The sequence below is a fragment of the Thalassophryne amazonica genome, chromosome 7 (genome assembly GCF_902500255.1).
Source record: "Thalassophryne amazonica chromosome 7, fThaAma1.1, whole genome shotgun sequence".
Classification (NCBI taxonomy): domain Eukaryota; kingdom Metazoa; phylum Chordata; class Actinopteri; order Batrachoidiformes; family Batrachoididae; genus Thalassophryne; species Thalassophryne amazonica.
The window spans coordinates 88,449,635-88,471,252 of record NC_047109.1 but is presented as its reverse complement, the minus strand read 5'-3'; the positions used below and the strand labels follow the sequence as shown (position 1 = coordinate 88,471,252).

Genomic DNA, 21,618 nt, shown 5'->3' with positions numbered 1-21,618 from the left:
AGTTCACAGAGCACTTGTCTGCCCTGAAAGTAGACTCATATGCTGATTCACAAAAGGCAAAGGAAGAATGTGGAGGTCTGTGGAAGCCTGCAAAACACCTAATTTTTTATAAACAAATATAAATAAGTAAAATATGTAACTGTTATTCAATTATAGTTTTTCTTTTAGGTTGTTGGCAATTGGGTTGTATTTAATCAGGTTTCTGCATGTTTATGATTTTTTTTTTTAACACTTGGCACTACACCAGTAAAGAAATCAAGTGTTAGTGTTTGTTAATTTTTCTTACATTTGAAAATGAGGTGCTATTTGATTAGTTTGTTTTAATGAAACAGAAAAAAATCACATTTAATTTTTGTTGGAATGCCTGCAATGTAAACATCAAGCACTAGTTTTTAAAATCAAAATAGAGTCCCTAAACCTAGGGCCCCTTCACACATAGTGCGAATATGTACAACTCAGGGCAACTCCCATCATAACAGCTTGTATTGAGTGCACCACGAAACATTGCGCTGACGGGCAGGCATGCACGATGCCGGTGCAACGGTTCGTCCACACAGGAACACAGTGCCAGCAGCCGCGCGGTGTGTAACCACTACGTAATGTGTAACCACATCGCGCAGCTGCTGTGAAGAAAAGATAAATAAAAAATACATGTTGCAATGGTTTTGTGCACGCGGGAATACAGTGCAAGCAGCAGTGCGATGTGTAACCACATCGTGCAGCTGCTGTGAAAATAAAAAAATACATGTCACCCACGCGATTTGAACCCGCGCTTTCCAAAAGCTCTGGTTGCCAGTCAGAAACTTTACCACTGAGCTACCATCGCTGGCTTGTAAAAGATGCAAGAAACTGCCTGATATCAAGAAGGACATGGACGTATTTAAAAATAAAAATAAAATCACACACCATATAAAAACACTGCATTACACTGAATCGCTCTTATCAAGCGGGCAATACAAATATGATCCGTCTGTTCCTCTGTAGATGACCCATGGTCACAGACGTATAATCATGAAATGACATGAACGAGAAGCAGTTCGCGCATCTCATCATGTCCACATCTGCTGAAGCATGTCCAGCCAGCCCGCACGCGTGTCCTGCCCGACACGCATCTTGTGGACAGCACGCCACAGGACTGACACAGCGTCATGTGGAACAGAGTTCACGTTGGTGACGTGACAGTCAGATCGCCCACTGCGTGTTATGATCCGATGGTCCGTTTCAACCTGGGGGCAGCCTGTCAATGGGCTGCAGTGTGCGCGCGCTCACTGCAGCCCGTCACCACAGTGATATATGTTTTTATTTATGTCCACGTGTTGACAGCAAGAAGACACATCGCATCACAATGGGCACTTGTTAGTCCATGTCCATCCAAACACAGCTGGGATGTCCAGAATGCCAGATCTCCAAAGCCACTTCTGTCGGTGGCCACACCTCCTGTCAGTTCAGCGCACACACCAAAGCCACACTCGTGGGACACTTAAACAAATTTCACTGCCAGCATGACAGTGATTGTCTGCTGACTGCTGTCGTGTTAATAGTGCGAATGGCCACATACTTTGTAAGTGCCATGCAAGCAGTGTTAGATGTTCATGCGTGTCACCTGGAATTTGGCCAACACCTGCCGCGAGAGGGTTACGAGGCAGCTGCGATTTTACAGTTTTTCACACGATTCCTGCTTTATGCGTACTTTATGCACAAACTGACCAAATTTGCACTATGTGTGAAGGGGCCCTTAGGAATTTTAAACACTGCATGCATAAAACAGTTCTTGGGATTGCATAATGTATCTTTTGTATACTGGGTCTCAACATGAACTGTTCATGTAAGTTAGAGTCCGCCAATACTGTATATCCTGTTGGCCGATATCACTGATCAATATGAGCCTTTCAAAAACCTATCGGTATCAGCATTATTTTTTCTGATATAATTTTTTTAAAACAATGTACAGTGCAGAAAAAGACTGGTTGTTAGAAATTGTGTCATTGTGTAGTTTAACCTGCAGACAGCTCTCTGAAGGCAGTGTTTACAATGCTGTCAAGTATGGCTGGGATCCCATCACCCTTTAGTCACATTAGCAGGGAGAAAGGCAAAGCGGTCAGTTGACATTCATTTTCAGTCAGAGTCGGCGTTTTACAGCGACATGAGAAAAGTAGTCGTTATACCACCAGCTAGGAGGGGCCAAAACAGATGAGAAATCTATTTTATGCAAATGTTGAGCGATGCGACACAGCGACTGCCAATCTGAGTGAAGACAGCCAGGGGTACGGTAGTTGGTTGTTGGTTATATTTATTGTTATTTATAATTAAGTTCATTTTAAACTGTAAAATCTCAAGCCTCAACATTTCATTGTCATGAGGGTTTGATAACAAACTGTTTGGAGTCACTGCCATTTGTTTATGTATGCTGCATATCTGCAGATATATCGGTATCATAATGGCCCCCAAGAAATCCATATCAGTAGGGCTCTAATTTAAATAATCATGTTTCCCTAAAATAACTACATTCAAAGGAGCCAAGTTTCCCTTGACTCCAAATGACTCACTGGAATTCCATGAATAACACACCTGAATACTGCTAGAGAAAACACTTAAAATGTGTATTTAAACATGCTGTAGTTGTTTCAGGTATTTGCTGCAGATAACCAAATTAAATTAAAATTTGAAACACAGATCATTCAACAACATGACACCTTCCCAGAGATTCGACACCCAGTTTCCAAAGGTATAGGAACACTTCCTATGTCGTACTATTGAGCCAGCTGGGATGTTAAAAATGCAACACATGGCTCCAATTTCAGCCACCAAATAATTTACGTATTTCAGCAAAGTGAAGTCATTCCAGTATTTTTAAGCACTGAACAAACTGCTGGACACTTACTGAATACCAATGTGTTAAGTCATTCATTTCCATCATCACACCCTCTGTTTAAACTCAAGAGCCAAAAATATAAACACGTTGCCTTAATTTAAAATGCGTCTCCACATAAATATTGATTATGACTGTGCTTGGTCTAAAGTGTGCAGAGCCTGAGCGTTCTCACGAGACACAAACAGCTCCCAGCATCTTGGTACTGCAGCTATATTTGCATGGTTAATACCCAGTAACACTGACACTTTTCCAACACGCAAGAACAGGTGTATACAAAACCAGGCAAAGTTTTAGCGATCAGGGTTTCCCCGACCACGGGAGCACAGAAGAAAATTACACGGTTTAAGAAAACCGTGGCAGCTTAAAGATGTAGACCCGACACACCAACAGCTCAAAATGGAATGTTAACAAGTAATTATAAACCATAACTACACCAAAGAATAGAAAAGCTTTATACACAACCTGAAAATTTTAGAAAAGCAATAACTGTTCAGCAGCGTCGTGTTTTAGAAATAAATCTTTCCACTTTATGCTAAACTTTTCCCCATGCGTTATACTGGTAGCTTAGAAAATCATTTGTAGGCTAAAACAAATGCAATCAGTCACCCTTGACCTTTAAACCTTAAGCAATTGGGTATGTAGAGCAGATGTTATCCTACTCCAAGGTCATTTGAGAGACGGTAAACAAGCAAACAAATAAACAACCTTACAATGATCCTGAGCTGTGGCTCCCTCACCCCAAATTCAACAGGGCTCTTGTAGTTAAGTAACATACACACCTAATTTTGTAACAAGCATGAATCGACAGCAAACATTATTCCTCTCCCATGCAATATATATATATATTTTTTTTTTAAATGAGTGACCTTGACCTTTGACTTCCTGGCTCCTAAATCAACAGGGATCTTGGAGTTTGGGTTTCCTAAGACACACACCTAATTAGGAAACAAGTTTGAATGTACAGCAGACAGTATTCCTTTCACAAGCAATATTTTCTCCAAAAATGCTTGCAGTGACCTTGACCTTTCACCTCCTAGCCCCTAAATCAACAGGTATCTTGGAGTTTGGGTTTCCTAACACACATACCTAATTCGCTAACAAGCTTGAATGCACAGCAGATATTATTACTCTCAAAAAATGCTTGCAGTTACCTTGACGTTTGACCTCCTAGCCCCTAAATCAACAGCATTCTTGGAGCTGAGTTTCCTAACCTACATACCAAATTTAGAAACACACTTGAAAGTACAGCAGAAGTTATTCATCTCATAAGCACTTTTTTGTTTGTGTTTTGTTTGTCTCGAGCAGATTTTTAGGCTTCAAGTGACCTTGAACTCTGACCTTCAGACTCTAAAAGCAATAGGACCTGATGCTAACCTGGCTTAAACATATCCTGAAAACTTGGAGGTGATCACTGAACCGGTTTTCTGCCAAATGTGTGGCTCGTGAAGGGCAGACAGACATATCAATCAGCATGAAGACAATCGCGCCTGCAGCCGCTGCAGGCTGAGGGCTAAGAACAAACAAATAAACATATTTTTAACGTCAAAGAAGCAACCCATTTCTGTGTCTGTAGCTTTAACTATGAGAGAAATGCTGCTGGTTCCTTTCAGAGAAGGAGCACCTTCCCACGGACCAGGAGGAGGAGGATGAAGCTTGCAAGCATTAAGAAAATTGGATTTTGACCTTGCATGTTTGTACTTGGTTCAAACACATTAAATGTAATTAGTGGGAAAAAAAAATGAAAGGATCACACGAACTGAATAAATTTCAGCATCAGATTTCTCTTGCGGGGATAATTAGGTCAGCTGTCGAATCACGCAGCGTGGACCAAACCGAGCGCAAAATCAAGATCTGCACTTCACTATGATTGGTGGATTTTAACACGTTGTGATCTGGTGTCACATCTCTGAGAAGCAGCAGCTTTTCTTTGATGACATTCAATCAGCCGTGTGAAATGTTAGAGCGCGCTGAGCTCTCGGTTTGTTGCAGCGCTCTTTATCGTTACCCGGACAATACGAGTGTGCCGCTTTCTTGGTTTTCTGTGTGATTATTATTCCAGCGTGTCGCTCTACATGGCCTGGACTTTGAAAAACGACACAACAAAACATATCAGGTGTGGTTTAAATCAAGATTTATTTTGGTCCCATGTGGCTGCTCTGTTGGTCATGTGACACGCATCAAAGATGTTCGATCACCTTTGACAACCTCGAAACTTAACATCAGATATGCAAAATATGGGGATATTATTGGACTGCGGCGATTATTATTGGAAAGTACATATGAATTGGAGAACAAAGTATCATGTTGCAGGAAGCTGGGTGAAGGCCATCATGTCCTCAGGTGCAGCAAAACCAAAGCCATCCACTGCATTCATTTAATGCCATATTTCTTTTTTTACCCGCCATCAGGTTTTGCAAAGGCTTTGCATCCATCTGTCCGTCTGTCTGTGATCAGCATAAGTCCAGTCCTATTACTGTCAGAGTCTTTGAATTCACAGAGAACATTCTTGGGACACAGACCTTGGACAAGTTCAAAGATGGGTAACCTTGACCTATTTTAAGAGGTATTTTAAGAGGTTAGAAAGTCACATTCTGTTTCAATCTGTTCAGTTTTGTTGAAGGGTTTGAAGGGCGTGACAGCCAATCAGGCTAAAGCTGCACCGTGACGTCAGTGGCTGGCCTCTCCAAAATTGCTTTGTTTTCTGTCCTTATATACATGTTTATCATATATTCTGTAAAAGCTAGCAAGAAATAAACATATCTAAAACTGAAAACGCTGTTTTTGGAACCTAATAACAACTCTGAACTTATTTACAAGATATTTCACGGACGTTAGCATGGTGATGTCACAGGCTGGTAGCTAGCTGCAAAACTCTGTTTTGTTTGTGTGTAAATATATCCTGTCTGTCATATATTATGTTAAAGCTAACAAGAAATAAACACTCCTAAAACTGAAAACGCTGTTTATGTGACCCGATAACACCTCTTGAGTCATGTATAAGACATTTTGCAGGCCTTAGTATGCATGCTAACTTCCGCTAACTCAAAGCTAACTTCCTATGCCTATGGAGTTACATTTGTCTCATTAATACCTGCAAATACACAAGTGGATGATCTGCAAATATTCCTTGATTTGCAGAACTTCCGTTCTTAAAACATAAATATTGTTTTTGACTGAGTGATTGATAGAGTGGCTTTATTGAACATGTACCAAATGTACGTAAGACACTAGGATCTTAATTATTTATTAAACAACCGTAGTGTGTTGTGTGGGCCGCTGAAGAGGAGGTACTGCTGGCCCACCACCACCAGAGGGCGCCCTGCCTGGAGTGCGGGCTCCAGGCACCAGAGGGCGCCGCCGCCTCACGGGAGCAGCCTCGGTGACAGCTGTCACCCATCACTTGAGACAGCTGACGGCAATCATCAGTGGGGTATATCAGCAGGACGGCATCTCCACCTCATTGCCGAGATATCGTTTTTACCGGAGAGGTAACGTATTGACGCTAACAGAGTGTATCTTTTTGGATTGAGCTAGTTATTTGGATTACTGTTCCAACGAGAGGTGGAGGTAACTTTCCTGCTGTTCGGAGTCCTGGGTGCAAACGCGCCCCCATCTGACTGTACTTTGTTTCCTCGCCAGCAGTACCAGGTCCAACACGCGGAGGCAGTGGCCACCTGGGAGTTCGGGACTTGGCGGCTCCAGTATTCCCGGGGTCCTGTGGCGGAGGAAGCCGTGTGGTTCCGGTCTTACCTTGGAGAGGCGTCTCCTATCTTCGAGCCTGCCCACACGACACTTTTGTGAATTGACTGTTGTCCCTTTCTGTGATTGGTTGTATTCGTTGTGCACATTCACAACAGTAAAGCGTTGTTATTTGACTTACTCCATTGTCCGTTCATTTGAGCCCCCTGTTGTGGGTCCGTGTTCCTACACTTTCCCAACAGGATATCTCGGCCAGCGTCATGGATCCCGAGGGGCGTCAACCGGCTGTTGAACGGCCAATGGAAGAACAAGGCGCACAGGCGTCCGCAGGAGGGGTAATCGGTGAGTTGCAGCGGATCCTCACCGCTTTCACGACTCGGTTAGATTTGATGACCGAGCAGAACGTCCTCCTGAACCGCAGGGTGGAGGCTCTCGCCGCGCAGGTGGAAGCACGCCCTCCGGGCGCCGCTGCGGCTCTCCCTCCCGTAGAACCTGTGCGTAACAACGATGTTCCACTGGTTGTCCAACGACCCCTCCCACCTTCCCCTGAAGCATACATAAGCCCCCCAGAGCAGTACGGAGGCTGTGTGGAGACGAGCGCGGATTTTCTTATGCAGTGTTCGCTCGTCTTCGCACAGCGTCCCGTCATGTACGCGACTGACGCTAGCAAAGTAGCTTATGTGATAAATCTGCTTCGTGGTGAGGCACGCGCTTGGGCTACAGCGCTCTGGGAGCAAAGTTCACGGCTCCTTCTGACATATGATGGGTTTGTGAGGGAGCTCAGAACGGTGTTCGATCACCCTAATAGAGGAGAGACCGCTTCAGCCGTGCTGCTGTCAATGAGACAGGGGTGCCGGAGCGCAGCTGCCTATGCAGTCGACTTCCGCATCGCGGCTGCGAGGTCCGGCTGGAATAGCGCTGCCCTCCGCGCCGCCTTCGTAAACGGACTGTCATTGGTCCTCAAGGAGCACCTGGTGGCTAAGGACGAACCGCGGGATTTAGATGGGCTTATCGATCTTGTTATACGTTTAGACAATCGGTTAAATGAGCGCCGTCGGGAACGAGACGAAGGGCGTGGCCAGGCACGCGTCGTCCCTCTCCCTTCCGGTTCCGACCGCGTTCCGCCCTCCCCACGCTCCACGGCCCCTGCGCTCCGTGCGGTTGCAGCCCCCCTGCTGACGAAGCTATGGACACGAGTAGGGCAACATTTAGGGCACCGGTCACACAAAGGAGGCTGGACCGCGGGGCGTGTTTTGTTTGTGGCTCGATTGAGCATCAAGTAAGGGACTGCCCCGAGCGGTTAAACACCAACGCCCGCCCCTAGAAACTGGGCTAGGGGTGGGCCGAGACGTTCACGTGGGACACACCCACATCGCCACACGACTCCCAGTTACAATCCTTTATGAGGATTTAACCCTGAAGGCCCCAGCACTGGTGGACATGGGCTCTGAAGGGAATTTGCTAGATAGCAAATGGGCTAGGGAGATAGGGCTCCCTCTGGTGGCGCTTACCTCGCCTGTGCAGGTACGGGCGCTAGATGGCTCCCTACTCCCTCCAATCACTCACAAGACACCACCAGTAACTCTGGTGGTGTCGGGGAATCACCGGGAGGAAATCGAGTTTTTCGTGACTCTGGCCACCTCCCGTGTGATTTTAGGTTTTCCCTGGATGTTGAAACACAATCCCCGGATCGATTGGCCGTCCGGGGTAGTGGTTCAGTGGAGCGAGACCTGCCATCGGGTATGTTTAGGTTCCTCGGTTCCTCCCGGTTCCCAGGCCAGGGAGGAGGTCAGAGCCCCGCCCAATCTAGGGACGGTGCCGGTGCAGTACCATGACCTTGCGGAGGTGTTCAGCAAGGATCTGGCACTCACCCTTCCCCCGCACCGCCCATATGATTGTGCCATTGATTTGGTTCCAGGCGTTGAGTTCCCGTCCAGTAGGCTGTACAACCTCTCACGACCTGAACGCGAATCAATGGAGACCTACATCCGGGACTCTTTGGCTGCCGGGTTGATCCGGAATTCCACCTCCCCGATGGGTGCGGGTTTCTTTTTTGTGGGGAAAAAGGATGGCGGATTACGTCCATGCATCGATTACAGGGGGCTGAACGAAATCACGGTTCGTAACCGATACCCCTTACCCTTGTTGGATTCGGTGTTCACGCCCCTGCATGGAGCCAAGATATTCACCAAGCTTGATCTTAGGAATGCGTATCACCTGGTTCGGATCCGGAAGGGAGACGAGTGGAAGACGGCATTTAACACCCCGTTAGGTCATTTTGAGTACCTGGTCATGCCGTTCGGTCTTACAAATGCTCCCGCGACGTTCCAAGCATTGGTTAATGATGTCTTGCGGGACTTCCTGCACCGATTCGTCTTCGTGTATTTAGACGACATACTCATCTTTTCTCCGGATCCTGAGACCCATGTCCGACATGTACGTCAGGTCCTGCAGCGGTTATTGGAGAACCGGCTGTTTGTTAAGGGCGAGAAGTGTGAGTTTCACCGCACCTCTTTGTCCTTCCTGGGGTTCATCATCTCCCCCAACTCCGTTGCTCCTGATCCGACCAAGGTTGCGGCGGTGAGAGACTGGCCCCAACCCACAAGCCGTAGGAAGCTGCAACAGTTCCTCGGCTTTGCGAATTTCTACAGGAGGTTCATTAAGGGCTACAGTCAGGTTGTTAGCCCCCTGACAGCCCTGACCTCACCAAAAGTCCCCTTCACCTGGTCGGATCGTTGCGGTGCCGCGTTCAAGGAGTTGAAACAGCGCTTCTCGTCTGCACCCGTTCTGGTGCAGCCCGATCCTAGTCGCCAGTTAGTGGTTGAAGTGGACGCCTCGGACTCAGGGATAGGAGCTGTGCTGTCCCAGAGTGGGAAGACCGATAAGGTCCTTCACCCGTGTGCCTATTTTTCCCGCAGGTTGACCCCGGCTGAACGGAACTATGACGTCGGCAACCGAGAACTCCTTGCGGTGAAAGAGGCTCTTGAAGAGTGGAGACATCTGTTGGAGGGAACGTCCGTGCCATTCACGGTTTTCACTGACCACCGGAACCTGGAATATATCAGGACCGCCAAGCGGCTGAATCCCAGGCAAGCCCGCTGGTCACTGTTCTTCGGCCGTTTTGACTTCCGCATCACCTACCGGCCCGGGACCAAGAACCAGAAATCGGATGCCTTGTCCCGGGTACACGAAGACGAGGTCAAAACTGAGTTGTCGGATCCACCGGAACCCATCATCCCGGAGTCCACTATCATGGCCACCCTCACCTGGGACGTAGAGAGAACCGTCCGGGAGGCCCTGGCACGAAGCCCGGACCCCGGGACTGGACCAAAGAACAGACTTTACGTCCCACCAGAGGCAAGGGCTGCAGTCCTGGACTTCTGTCACGGCTCTAAGCTCTCCTGTCATCCAGGGGTGCGAAGAACCGTGGCAGTTGTCCGGCAGCGCTTCTGGTGGGCGTCCCTGGAGGCCGACGTCCGGGACTATATCCAGGCCTGTACCACCTGCGCCAGGGGCAAGGCTGACCATCGCAAGGCTCCGGGACTGCTACAGCCGCTGCCCGTGCCTCATCGCCCCTGGTCCCACATCGGCCTGGATTTTGTCACGGGCCTCCCGCCGTCCCAGGGAAACACCGTCATCCTCACGATAGTGGACCGATTCTCCAAGGTGGCCCACTTCGTGGCCCTCCCGAAGCTCCCAACGGCCCAGGAGACAGCGGACCTCCTGGTCCACCACGTCGTCCGCCTGCATGGAATACCATCAGACATCGTCTCCGATCGCGGTCCCCAGTTCTCCTCGCACGTCTGGAGGAGCTTTTGCCGGGAACTGGGGGCCACGGTTAGTCTCTCATCCGGGTATCACCCCCAGACCAACGGGCAAGCAGAGCGGGCCAATCAAGAAATGGAGCAAACGCTACATTGTGTGACAGCTGTGCACCCGGCGGCCTGGAGTACTCATCTGGCCTGGATCGAGTACGCCCACAACAGTCAAGTGTCATCAGCCACCGGCCTCTCCCCCTTTGAGGTGTGTTTGGGGTATCAGCCCCCATTATTCCCGGTGGTTGAGGGAGAGGTCGGTGTGCCCTCGGTCCAGGCCCACCTGCGGAAGTGCCGTCGGGTGTGGCGTGCCGCCCGTTCTGCTTTGTTGAGGGCCCGGATGAGGGCGAAGACCCATGCAGACTGGCGGCGGACCCCGGCCCCTATGTATCGCCCCGGGCAGGAAGTGTGGTTGTCCACCAAGGACATTCCACTGCAAGTGGCCTCCCCAAAACTGCAAGACAGGTACATAGGTCCGTTTAAGATTCTCAAGGTCATCAATCCTGCCGCAGTGAGGCTTCGGCTTCCAGCCTCACTGCGGATCCATCCAGTATTCCATGTGTCAAAAATCAAGCCCCATCACACCTCGCCCCTCTGTACACCCGGTCCGGCGCCACCTCCTGCCCGGATCATCGATGGCGAGCCGGCTTGGACAGTGCGCCGGTTGTTGGACGTCCGACGGATGGGCCGGGGCTTTCAATATCTGGTGGACTGGGAGGGGTATGGCCCTGAAGAACGCTCCTGGGTGAAGAGGAGCTTCATCCTGGATCCGGCCCTCCTGGCCGACTTCTACCGTCGCCACCCGGACAAGCCCGGTCGGGCGCCAGGAGGCGCCCGTTGAGGGGGGGGTCCTGTTGTGTGGGCCGCTGAAGAGGAGGTACTGCTGGCCCACCACCACCAGAGGGCGCCCTGCCTGGAGTGCAGGCTCCAGGCACCAGAGGGCGCCGCCGCCTCACGGGAGCAGCCTCGGTGACAGCTGTCACCCATCACCTGAGACAGCTGACGGCAATCATCAGTGGGGTATATCAGCAGGACGGCATCTCCACCTCATTGCCGAGATATCGTTTTTACCGGAGAGGTAACGTATTGACGCTAACAGAGTGTATCTTTTTGGATTGAGCTAGTTATTTGGATTACTGTTCCAACGAGAGGTGGAGGTAACTTTCCTGCTGTTCGGAGTCCTGGGTGCAAACGCGCCCCCATCTGACTGTACTTTGTTTCCTCGCCAGCAGTACCAGGTCCGACACGCGGAGGCAGTGGCCACCTGGGAGTTCGGGACTTGGCGGCTCCAGTATTCCCGGGGTACTGTGGCGGAGGAAGCCGTGTGGTTCCGGTCTTACCTTGGAGAGGCCTCTCCTATCTTCGAGCCTGCCCACACGACACTTTTGTGAATTGACTGTTGTCCCTTTCTGTGATTGGTTGTATTCGTTGTGCACATTCACAACAGTAAAGCGTTGTTATTTGACTTACTCCATTGTCCGTTCATTTGCGCCCCCTGTTGTGGGTCCGTGTTCCTACACTTTCCCAACATAGTGTTATGGATTAATTTCCATATGTAAACGTCACGTGATCAAAGAAGCGCGTGCCTGAGATCGCCGTGGCTGCAGCTCTGCCTCTCTCTCAATTAGGGATGGGTATTGATAAGATTTTATCGATATCAATGCCATTATCGATTCTGCTTATCGATCCAATTCCTTATCGATTTCCTTATCAATACCTCCTGTGAATTTTCTGTGTACAAAAAATAGGCTTTACAGGTTTCTATGTCAACAACATTTTATTGAGTATTAAAGTAAATAAATATGAAATTGGTCACTGGATCCTTGATCTCCGGACATAAATAGAAATAAACAAAATCTGTAGCTTTTGTCAAAAGCATTTCCTTTCAGACATTAATGCATGACAGACTCTTCATTCATCTGAGCTGAACTCAAACGGCTACTGGAGTCTGCAGATCTGCAGCCATACAGTCTTGGGCAGCTGCACGTCAGCACAGCTGCCCAATGTGGATCGAAGCACTGCTTCGTTGGTTCAAGATTTAAAGAAGAGCCGCCCTGCAGAAACAGTTGATTACAGACCAGCTGCAGGGTCTGTAATCAACAAAGAGAAATGATCATTTTCCCGACAAACACCCTCAAAAACAATGGCCGCTCTGAAGGACAGATAAGGGAATCATTAATCAAAAAAGGCTATTGATATCAGTGGATCAAATCATTTCTTAACGATACCCGAAAAGAACTGGTTCTCGATACCCAACCCTACTCTTGATCGTGGCACGTAAAATAACGTCCATGAACTCCTGGAAATAATGTACTCTTGACTTTTTCCAATGTAACAAATACATCTCTGTGTCCAGGCAGTCTGTTAAAAACAGAGTCAGATGTCCCACGTCAATGTACACAGCTTCAGTAAACCAGCATCCACAAAATCCGACACTCTGAAAAAGCTTTTCGGGGTGAAGCTTGTCGTCTGCTCTCTGTAAATCTGAGCCATCACATTTGAACAGCAGCTCAGAAGCTTCTTTTCTGGATGGAGTAGGTTCTTTTCCTTCTGTCTGTCAATCATCGGGATGTTTCTGTTTTGCTAATTAGGACATCACACACTGAAAAATGCAGAGAATTGCCGAGTGAAACGTTTTCCGGAAATGCACCTGCTAACGCTCAGGTTAAGAGGAATAAAATACATCAGAGATCACTAATTATTAGCACATGTGTGCAGAGACACTTACAATTATGACTACTTTTATGCTGTCTTAAAGCCAGCCAGGCCAGAAATATTTTATTCATGACTTCAAAGAAAAATATGGCCAAATATCCATTAATCTGTATGTGAATGATCATTTCAGAGCATCCAGAGCCTTTTGATTCTGGCATTCTCTCACACAAACAATCTTCAATGGAGTAAACGCTATTTTTATAGTATTTTGGCAGTGTGTTAATCGCATAATGAAATAATAATAATAATAATAATAATAATAACCCCAATTCCAATGAAGTTGGGACGTTGTGTAAAATGTAAATAAAAACAGAATACAATGATTTGCAAATCCTCTTCAACCTATAGTCAATTGAATACACCACAGAGACAAGATATTTAATGGTCAAACTGATAAACTTGATTGTTGCGCAAATATTTGCTCATTTTGAAATGGATGCCTGCATCACGTTTCAAAAAAGCTGGGACAGTGGTATGTTTACCACTATGTTACATCACCTTTCCTTCTAAAAACATTCAATAAGCGTTTGGGAACTGAGGACACTAATTGTTGAAGCTTTGTAGGTGGAATTCTTTCCCATTCTTGCTTGATGTACAACTTCAGTTGTTCAACAGTCAGGGGTCTCAGTTGTTGTATTTTGTGCTTCATAATGCGCCACACATTTTCAATGGGCAACAGGTCTGGACTGCAGGCAGGCCAGTCTAGTACTCGCACTCTTTTACTACGAAGCCACACTGTTGTAACACGTGCAGAATGTGGCTTGGCATTGTCTTGCTGAAATTAGCAGGGACGTCCCTGAAAAAGACGTTGCTTGGATGGCAGCATGTGTTGCTCCAAAACCTGGATGTACCTTTCAGCATTGATGGTGCCATCACAGATGTGTAAGTTGTCCATGCCATGGGCACTAACACACCCCCATACCACCACAGATGCTGGCTTTTGAACTTTGCACTGGTAACAATCTGGATGGTCTTTTTCCTCTTTTGTCCAGAGGACACGACATCCATGATTTCCAAAAACAATTTGAAATGTGGACTCATCAGACCACAGCACACTTTTCCAATTTGCGTCTGTCCATTTCAAATGAGCTCAGGCCCAGAGAAGGCGGCGGCGTTTCTGGATGTTGTTGATGTATGGCTTTAACTTTGCATGGTAGAATTTTAACTTGCACTTGTAAAAGTAGCGACAAACTGTGTTAACTGACAATGGTTTTCTGAAGTGTTCCTGAGCCTGTCGGTTTTTAATGCAGTGCCGCCTGAGGGATCGAAGGTCACGGGCATTCAATGTTGGACTATTTTTTTCACGCAGTTGTTCACAAAGTGGTGATCCTCGCCCCATCTTTGCTTGTGAACAGCTAAGCCTTTTGGGAATGCTCTTTTTATACCCAATCATGACACTTACATGTTTCCAATTAACCTGTTCACCTGTGGAATGTTCCAAACAGGTGTTCTTTGAGCATCATCATCTTTCCCAATCTTCTGTTGTACCTGTCAAAGCTTTTTTGAAATGTGATGCAGGCATCCATTTCAAAATGAGCAAATATTTGCACAAAAACAATAAAGTCTATCAGTTTGAACATTAAATATCTTGTCCTTGTGGTGTATTCAATTGAATATAGTTTGAAGAGGATTTGCAAATCATTGTATTCTGTTTTTATTTACATTTAACACAATGTCCCAACTTCATTGGAATTGGGGTTGTAATAATAATAATAATAATAATAAAATAATAAATTTTTTAAAAATCTTACCTGCACTCAGCTGACTGCAGCGACATTGCACATGCTCTACAAGTGCCCTTTTTGCTTTTGTTTTTTCCTGTTTGTGAGCAAGATGATCAGCGTCATTACTTTAAAAATAATCACCGCTGTTGCTTTTTAAATAGAACTCTGTGGAAGCATTGTTATTTTTATAGGTAAAATAATCCACTTCAGTCTGGATGCAGATGTGTTAATCACTGTTTTTATTTTCACATTTCAAGAAGAATGCTTTGATTAGTTTTGTTCCTCATTAAATATCTCAAAAAAAAAAAAAACCTGGAGTGCATGTGTGTTACACCACAGACTTTCCACAAACACAATGTGATGTGGATAGAGATCCAGATCTGGTGGGTTGAACATCTGCTCTATTGAGTACCGCTCTAGTTTCTAGTTCCACTGCAGAAAATGTATCTCATAACACCATTTTCATTTCTACAACTTTTTCCTGCTGTCTGAAGCAAACAGTTATTTGCTAATTGACTCGTTTTTTGTGTCAATCCACATAACAGAACACTTTAGTCTTTGCTGTGTTATTTAAGAGCACATCAGTGAACATGCTGCTGGCACAGGTGGATACATCATTCCACCATTTGTCCCATGCAATCTTTGTTTTAGTAGTTTCTCTGATACTCTACTATTTAACATTTAATTGAGGCATCTGATCCACTACATGCAAATCTTAAATGTCATTTACTACATGGGAGGAATTAACTATAAATACAATGAGTCCATTTCAAATTACTTTGAACTTTCGTGCTAAAGGTTTTCCAAGTTGACCTGCAGTTAATCATTTTCATCATCAATTAACATGTTGAATATAAATTTTCTAACTTCTTTGTTCTGCTTATAGCTGCTCCCAGTTGCTTGGGGTCATCACAGCTATATCAACAGAGATCCACACTGGGATTTGGACAATCAGCAAACTTACGTGCTAAAAAAATTAAGCCAGCGCAGAAGTGGCAAAACATGCAGTTCCTTGAGTGGCCACTTGAAGCCAAAATGGAGCCAATCCCCACAGAACCCCATGTTAAAAGATCCAAATTTACAGAGGAAATCAACATGTTTACACCCTAATTTTTATACAACCCATTAGTTTAGACTATTTAAAACCACAAAGTTATGCCTATTTATGGGTTTGGCAGACTTGGCTGACAGCTAGCATCCAGGTGCTAACAGGCCACAAGCAGCCATCCATGAACAGGTCGGTAGCTCTGTTTTGAGCATTTTAATACAAATATGAGACAATATGGTTTGCTGCGTGGTTAATAACAGATTTTTAATAAGTCTGTGCTCCAGTATTTTTGGTGAGTGAAAGTTTAGCTTTAGTTAATTCAATTTATTTTCAATTCAATTTATTTTGTTTATATAGTGCCAAATCACAACAAAGCTGCCTCAAGGAGCTTCACACAAGTAAGGTCTAACCTTACCAACCCTTAGAGCAAGCACATGGGCGACAATGGTAGGGAAAAACTCCCTCTGATGATACTGAGGAAGAAACCTCAAGCAGACCAGACTCAAAGGGGTGACCCACTGCTTAGGCCATTCTAACAGTTACAAGATTTTGCAAAGTTTTACAAATTTGTAAAGTTTTCTATTTAATTTCTATGTTAGCGCTGTCAGCACGAGTTACTACACACACTCATCTTCAACCGCTTAGTCCAATTAAGGGTCGCGGGGGATGGAACCTATCCCAGCAGCCACAGAGTGCAAGGCAGGGTACACCCAGGGCAGGACACGAGTCTGTCACAGCGCCACAAACAGACAAACATATTGACACCCACTCGCACACCTACGGACAATTTAAAGATTACAATCCACCTAACCCGCATGTCTTTGGATGTGGGAGGAAATCAGAGCACCTGCAGGAAACCCACACAAACACAGGGAGAACATGCAAACTCCACACAGAAAGGCCACAGGTGGGAATTGAGCCCATGACCTTATCGCTGTGAGGCAACAGTGCTAACCACTAAGCCACCGTGCTGCCCAACACGCTTTACTAGATATTGCTAAATGGTTAACAGTCGCTATAGTAATATACTGCCACGGTTACTGAGGCTAATTGGGAGTCATAGTTTTGACAAAGCACCGCCCACTCAACAAAAACATGTACTAATAATAAATTAACCAAACCCAGTGTCAAGTTTGTAACCCTGAGCTAGCTCCATAACTTCAAGACAGGTGGGCGTGGCTTCATTTATCTCATCCAGGTTACGCCAGACTTTCCTACACTCCACTGCCTTTACCTACCCCCTCTTCAGAAAACCTATGATGGACATTACTGAGGATTTATCCAGAATATATAGGCTAGTTTACCCTGATTGCCCATTCCTGATGCAGTTCTAGTTCTACTTGGAGAAACATGCACTTCCTGGTGTTCCTACGTGGTCTCTCAGCCAAGAACTAATCAGAACATAAGTCTCGGTTGTGTGCAGAAGTGAAGAAGAGCAGCATGATAAAGATGGGCAGAGCACAATTTCTTAAAATGCAATGTGCCATTTTCCATTATCTTGGTTTGTCCAACAAAAAGTCTGAAATCCCCAAACATTCAACTGACATCTGTGGTCTTAAACTCAAATTAGCCTTGGGCCACTTATGAAATTCTGCTTTCCCAGTGTAAACAAACATAAAATAACATCATTTTTTAAAAGTATATAATTAAACATTCAAACACATTTAATGAGCTGTACTGTGATTTTATGAAATGATGTCTGTACAAATGATTAAACATGTACTGTCTTTGCAGCTGGTATGTAAACTTGTGCTAAATCCTTAATATGAGTAAAGAGTTAACAGTCCCACATTTTGAACCTGTCATCACATGATGAGCCATTAAGATTTCTTCATCTAACAGTACTAACACTAGGTGGCAGCATGGAATCATATAACTGACTAACAAAATGGTATCCAACAGAAATCAGTAGTTTATCAATATCTCATGATTGAATAAGACCACATAAACTAACTTCTAGTATGTTGATCGGCATATTAATATTCACTGGAATACTTGATTGAAGGTTTCTAGGTACACGCATTTCTGAGTTTGTCCAGTGGACTCACTCACTCACATTCATTCTAGCAGTTTACTCTGCACAAATAAATAGTTAAAATGAAATAAAACAAAATTAAAATATAAATTTAAAAAAGCAAAATATAAATGTGCACTGACTGCAATGGCTTGGCAGTCAGTGCATATGAAAATTCAGTAAGGTATATCTTATATATTATTTTTTAATTCTAAGGTGGAACTATGCCAGTATACAAAGGTATATCTAAATATCTAAAAAGGAAGAGTAAAATAGGAGAGTAGAAAAGAGTAGAGTAGAGCCACTTAGGTGCCTGGTCTTGAGAACCAGGGATGGTAGGTTGAAAAGCTTTTTTATCCCATGGGAACTCTCCCTACCCACCCAAACAGCTCAAGAAAATGGTATATATAATATAATAAATAATAAGACATAAGAAGGATAAGACATCACAGGAGAAGATTGTAGTATAGGTAATTAGTATTTAGACTAGTAGTAAAATCAAATATAGTTAGTAAGCTAAGCTGTAGAAGCAGAAGCTGTGAGTGTACTGGTATCTATCTAAAGTAACTCTGTTAGCATACTATAGGAAAATAAAAAGTATAATCATTATGCTATCAAATGGAAACCTAAGAACTTAGGTACTACAGTATATGTTGTCTTTAGAGGAACACATAAACTGATGAATCATTAAAAATCTACACCATGTAAAACAGAATTGTAAATGGCAAAAATAAGCTAGTGGAAGAGCTAAATTATCTGTGAATAAGCCAACCGTACCCAGCAAGCTAACATGATAAACAAAAATGGTAATTAGTGTATAAAGTGTAATAGCGTTGTTAAACCTACAGTAATGGTATTAACAAATACATATAAAATAAATGTGGGCAAAAGTGTATGAGTCACATCATATTGTACAAGTTCTTATATCAAGAGTACAAGCTTTAGAACTTTACAACCTTGTTCACTTTACTATCTGTCCCCTATCACCTAAGTCACTCCTTTCATCTGATGCTCCAAATCTGCTTTTCAGTTAGAAACTCTCTCTGCTATCTGACTGGCTGTAGCTGCACAAAGCACAGTGTGTACCTAAGATTGTAAAGAAAAGCTTAATTGCAACTATAGGATCAGATAATAGCAAGATTTATCCAAAACTTAGTGATGTATTTGTAAAATTGTCCCCAGGATTTAACAAATGTTATGGATAAATCAGTGCACACTTTTTTCCAGTCTAATGTAAAATGATAAGACGGCCGTAATCTATCGGACAGACCTCATCTGGCCCCCTCTCCCTGAGTTTGACACCCCGATTTGAAAGCACTAAATCCTTACGTTTTTCTTCCTCTCTCTCTCACTTTATAAAATCTGATAAAAAATACTATCTTTTTTCCCCCAACACTTTGTTTACCTGCTCTCTCCTTTAGCATTAGAAGGCGGCGGGTGCAGAACTGTTTGGTTATCCTCCATATCCACCACACATTTTGTCTTCAGCTCAATTTCTGCAGAAAGAAGTGCGTTGTGAAGGTAAAGCAGATTGGAGGAGTTTGAAAAGCCAAATCTAAGATGATTTATTTATTCTTCTTTCTCGAGCTCATACTTCGGGGCTGGGAGCCACAAATGGCGATGAAATGCAAACTTTGAAGACAGCGTAGCAAGAACGCAAGAAGAGACAAAAACAGCTCGGTAAGAGCTAAATATCTACTTACCCCTGCGGTTCATGGGCCGAACTCTCACTGCAACTTTTACCTTTGTATCCGACATTTTCGTGCACTTTTCACTCCCACCCTGCCCGCCCGCGCGCCGAGGAGTCACCGCCGTGCGTGAGCAGCGGACAAAAAGCGGCCGAGTTTAGTTCGACGGGCCCCAAAGAGTCCACGGCTCGAGGACAACACACCGCAACATCTCCATTTTACCCACTTTCACACCCACGCGGGGTTATTTCTTGTGCAAATGCGGGTCTGAGCTCCAGCCCCAGACAGCATCCCCACCGCCATCTTCCACTGGGAGCACTGCTGCTGTCCTCCAACCCACCCACGGACACGGACACGGACACGCCGTGGAAACGCAAGCGCGCGCGCACACACACACACACACACGACCAAAAATGTAATCAAATGTAAAAATTAATTATACCTATTTTCATGTCTAAAAATTATTTACACACACACACACACACACACACACACACACACACACACACACACACACACACACACACACACACACGTTTGTTAACATATTAGTAGGGGAGACCGGGGTACGGTGAATCGGTAGCTATATCTACAAAACTACAGCAGTTATGCCATATTTTTATGCATAAAGATATCCCAATTATAAATTAGTGTTTTGTTTTTGGATACATTAAAGGGTAAAATTAAATGGCAAGTGAAGTCAGTTTTTTCCTATCAAAAGTAAATTTTGTGGATGTCAGTGTCTTTGTATTTATTTCTTGCAAGGTGGCCCAAAAATGTTATTAGAAAACTACGCCGTCGAACTGATGAGCATGTGTTATGTCTTCTCCAGACTATCAGCTATTTGATAATATGACTCATGTGTGTCACATGCACCCGGTGCAAAGTGCATCAGTAGCTATATCTACAAAACTACAGCAGTTATGCCATATTTTTATGCATAAAGATATCCCAATTATAAATTAGTGTTTTGTTTTGGATACATTAAAGGGTAAAATTAAATGGCAAGTGAAGTCAGTTTTTTCCTATCAAAAGTAAATTTTGTGGATGTCAGTGTCTTTGTATTTATTTCTTGCAAGGTGGCCCAAAAATGTTATTAGAAAACTACGCCGTCGAACTGATGAGCATGTGTTATGTCTTCTCCAGACTATCAGCTATTTGATAATATGACTCATGTGTGTCACATGCACCCGGTGCAAAGTGCATCAGTAGCTATATCTACAAAACTACAGCAGTTATGCCATATTTTTATGCATAAAGACATCCCACTTATAAATTAGTGTTTTGTTTTTGGATACATTAACGGGTAAAACTAAATGGCAAGTGAAGTCAGTTTTTTCCTATCAAAAGTAAATTTTGTGGATGTCAGTGTCTTTGTATTTATTTCTCGCAAGGTGGCCCAAAAAAGTTATGAGGAGACTACGCCGTCGAACTGATGAGCATGTGTTATGTCTTCTCCAGACTATCAGCTGTTTGATAACATGACTCATGTGTGTCACATGCACCCGGGGCAAAGTGCATCAGTAGCTATATCTACAAACCTACAGCAGTTATGCCATATTTGTATGCATAAAGACATCCCACTTATAAATTAGTGTTTTGTTTTTGGATACATTAAAGGGTAAAACTAAATGGCAAGTGACGTCAGTTTTTTCTTATCAAAAGTAAATTTTGTGGATGTCAGTGTCTTTGTATTTATTTCTCGCAAGGTGGCCCAAAAATGTTATTAGAAGACTACTCCGTTGAACTGATGAGCATGTGTTATGTCTTCTCCAGGCTGTCAGCTATTTAATAACATGACTCGTGTGTCACATGCACCCGGGGCACAGTGAATCAGTCTAGAAAGTGAATTACTAAGCCCCAGGATCAAGTGCATGACAAATATTATTTGCTGAAGCTTATACATTTATTTTTCCATGAATTATTTCTATAATTTGTGTATATAAACAAGTGTTTACATTTTTGAACAGAAATTATGACAGTTGTATTTATAATAGCTTCTAAAAGGACTTATATCACTATATAAGACATTCACACATTACA

At 44.5% G+C, this 21,618-nt stretch overlaps 1 protein-coding gene across 4 annotated transcripts in view; it reads right to left on the bottom strand.

Moving 5' to 3' along the window:
* Positions 1–19,914, bottom strand: part of LOC117514491 (kinesin-like protein KIF13A) — a 121,329-nt gene extending 101,415 nt beyond the window's left edge. For all 4 annotated transcript variants that reach the window (XM_034174974.1, XM_034174975.1, XM_034174977.1 and 1 more), the window contains exons 1-2: positions 19,591–19,914; positions 19,293–19,383 (exon numbers count right to left, since the gene is read on the bottom strand). In XM_034174974.1, coding sequence (XP_034030865.1) covers positions 19,293–19,383; positions 19,591–19,645 — 146 coding nt within the window. In that variant the 5' untranslated portion in view covers positions 19,646–19,914. The remainder of the gene's footprint in view (positions 1–19,292; positions 19,384–19,590) is intronic.
* Between the last annotated feature and the right edge of the window lie 1,704 nt (positions 19,915–21,618).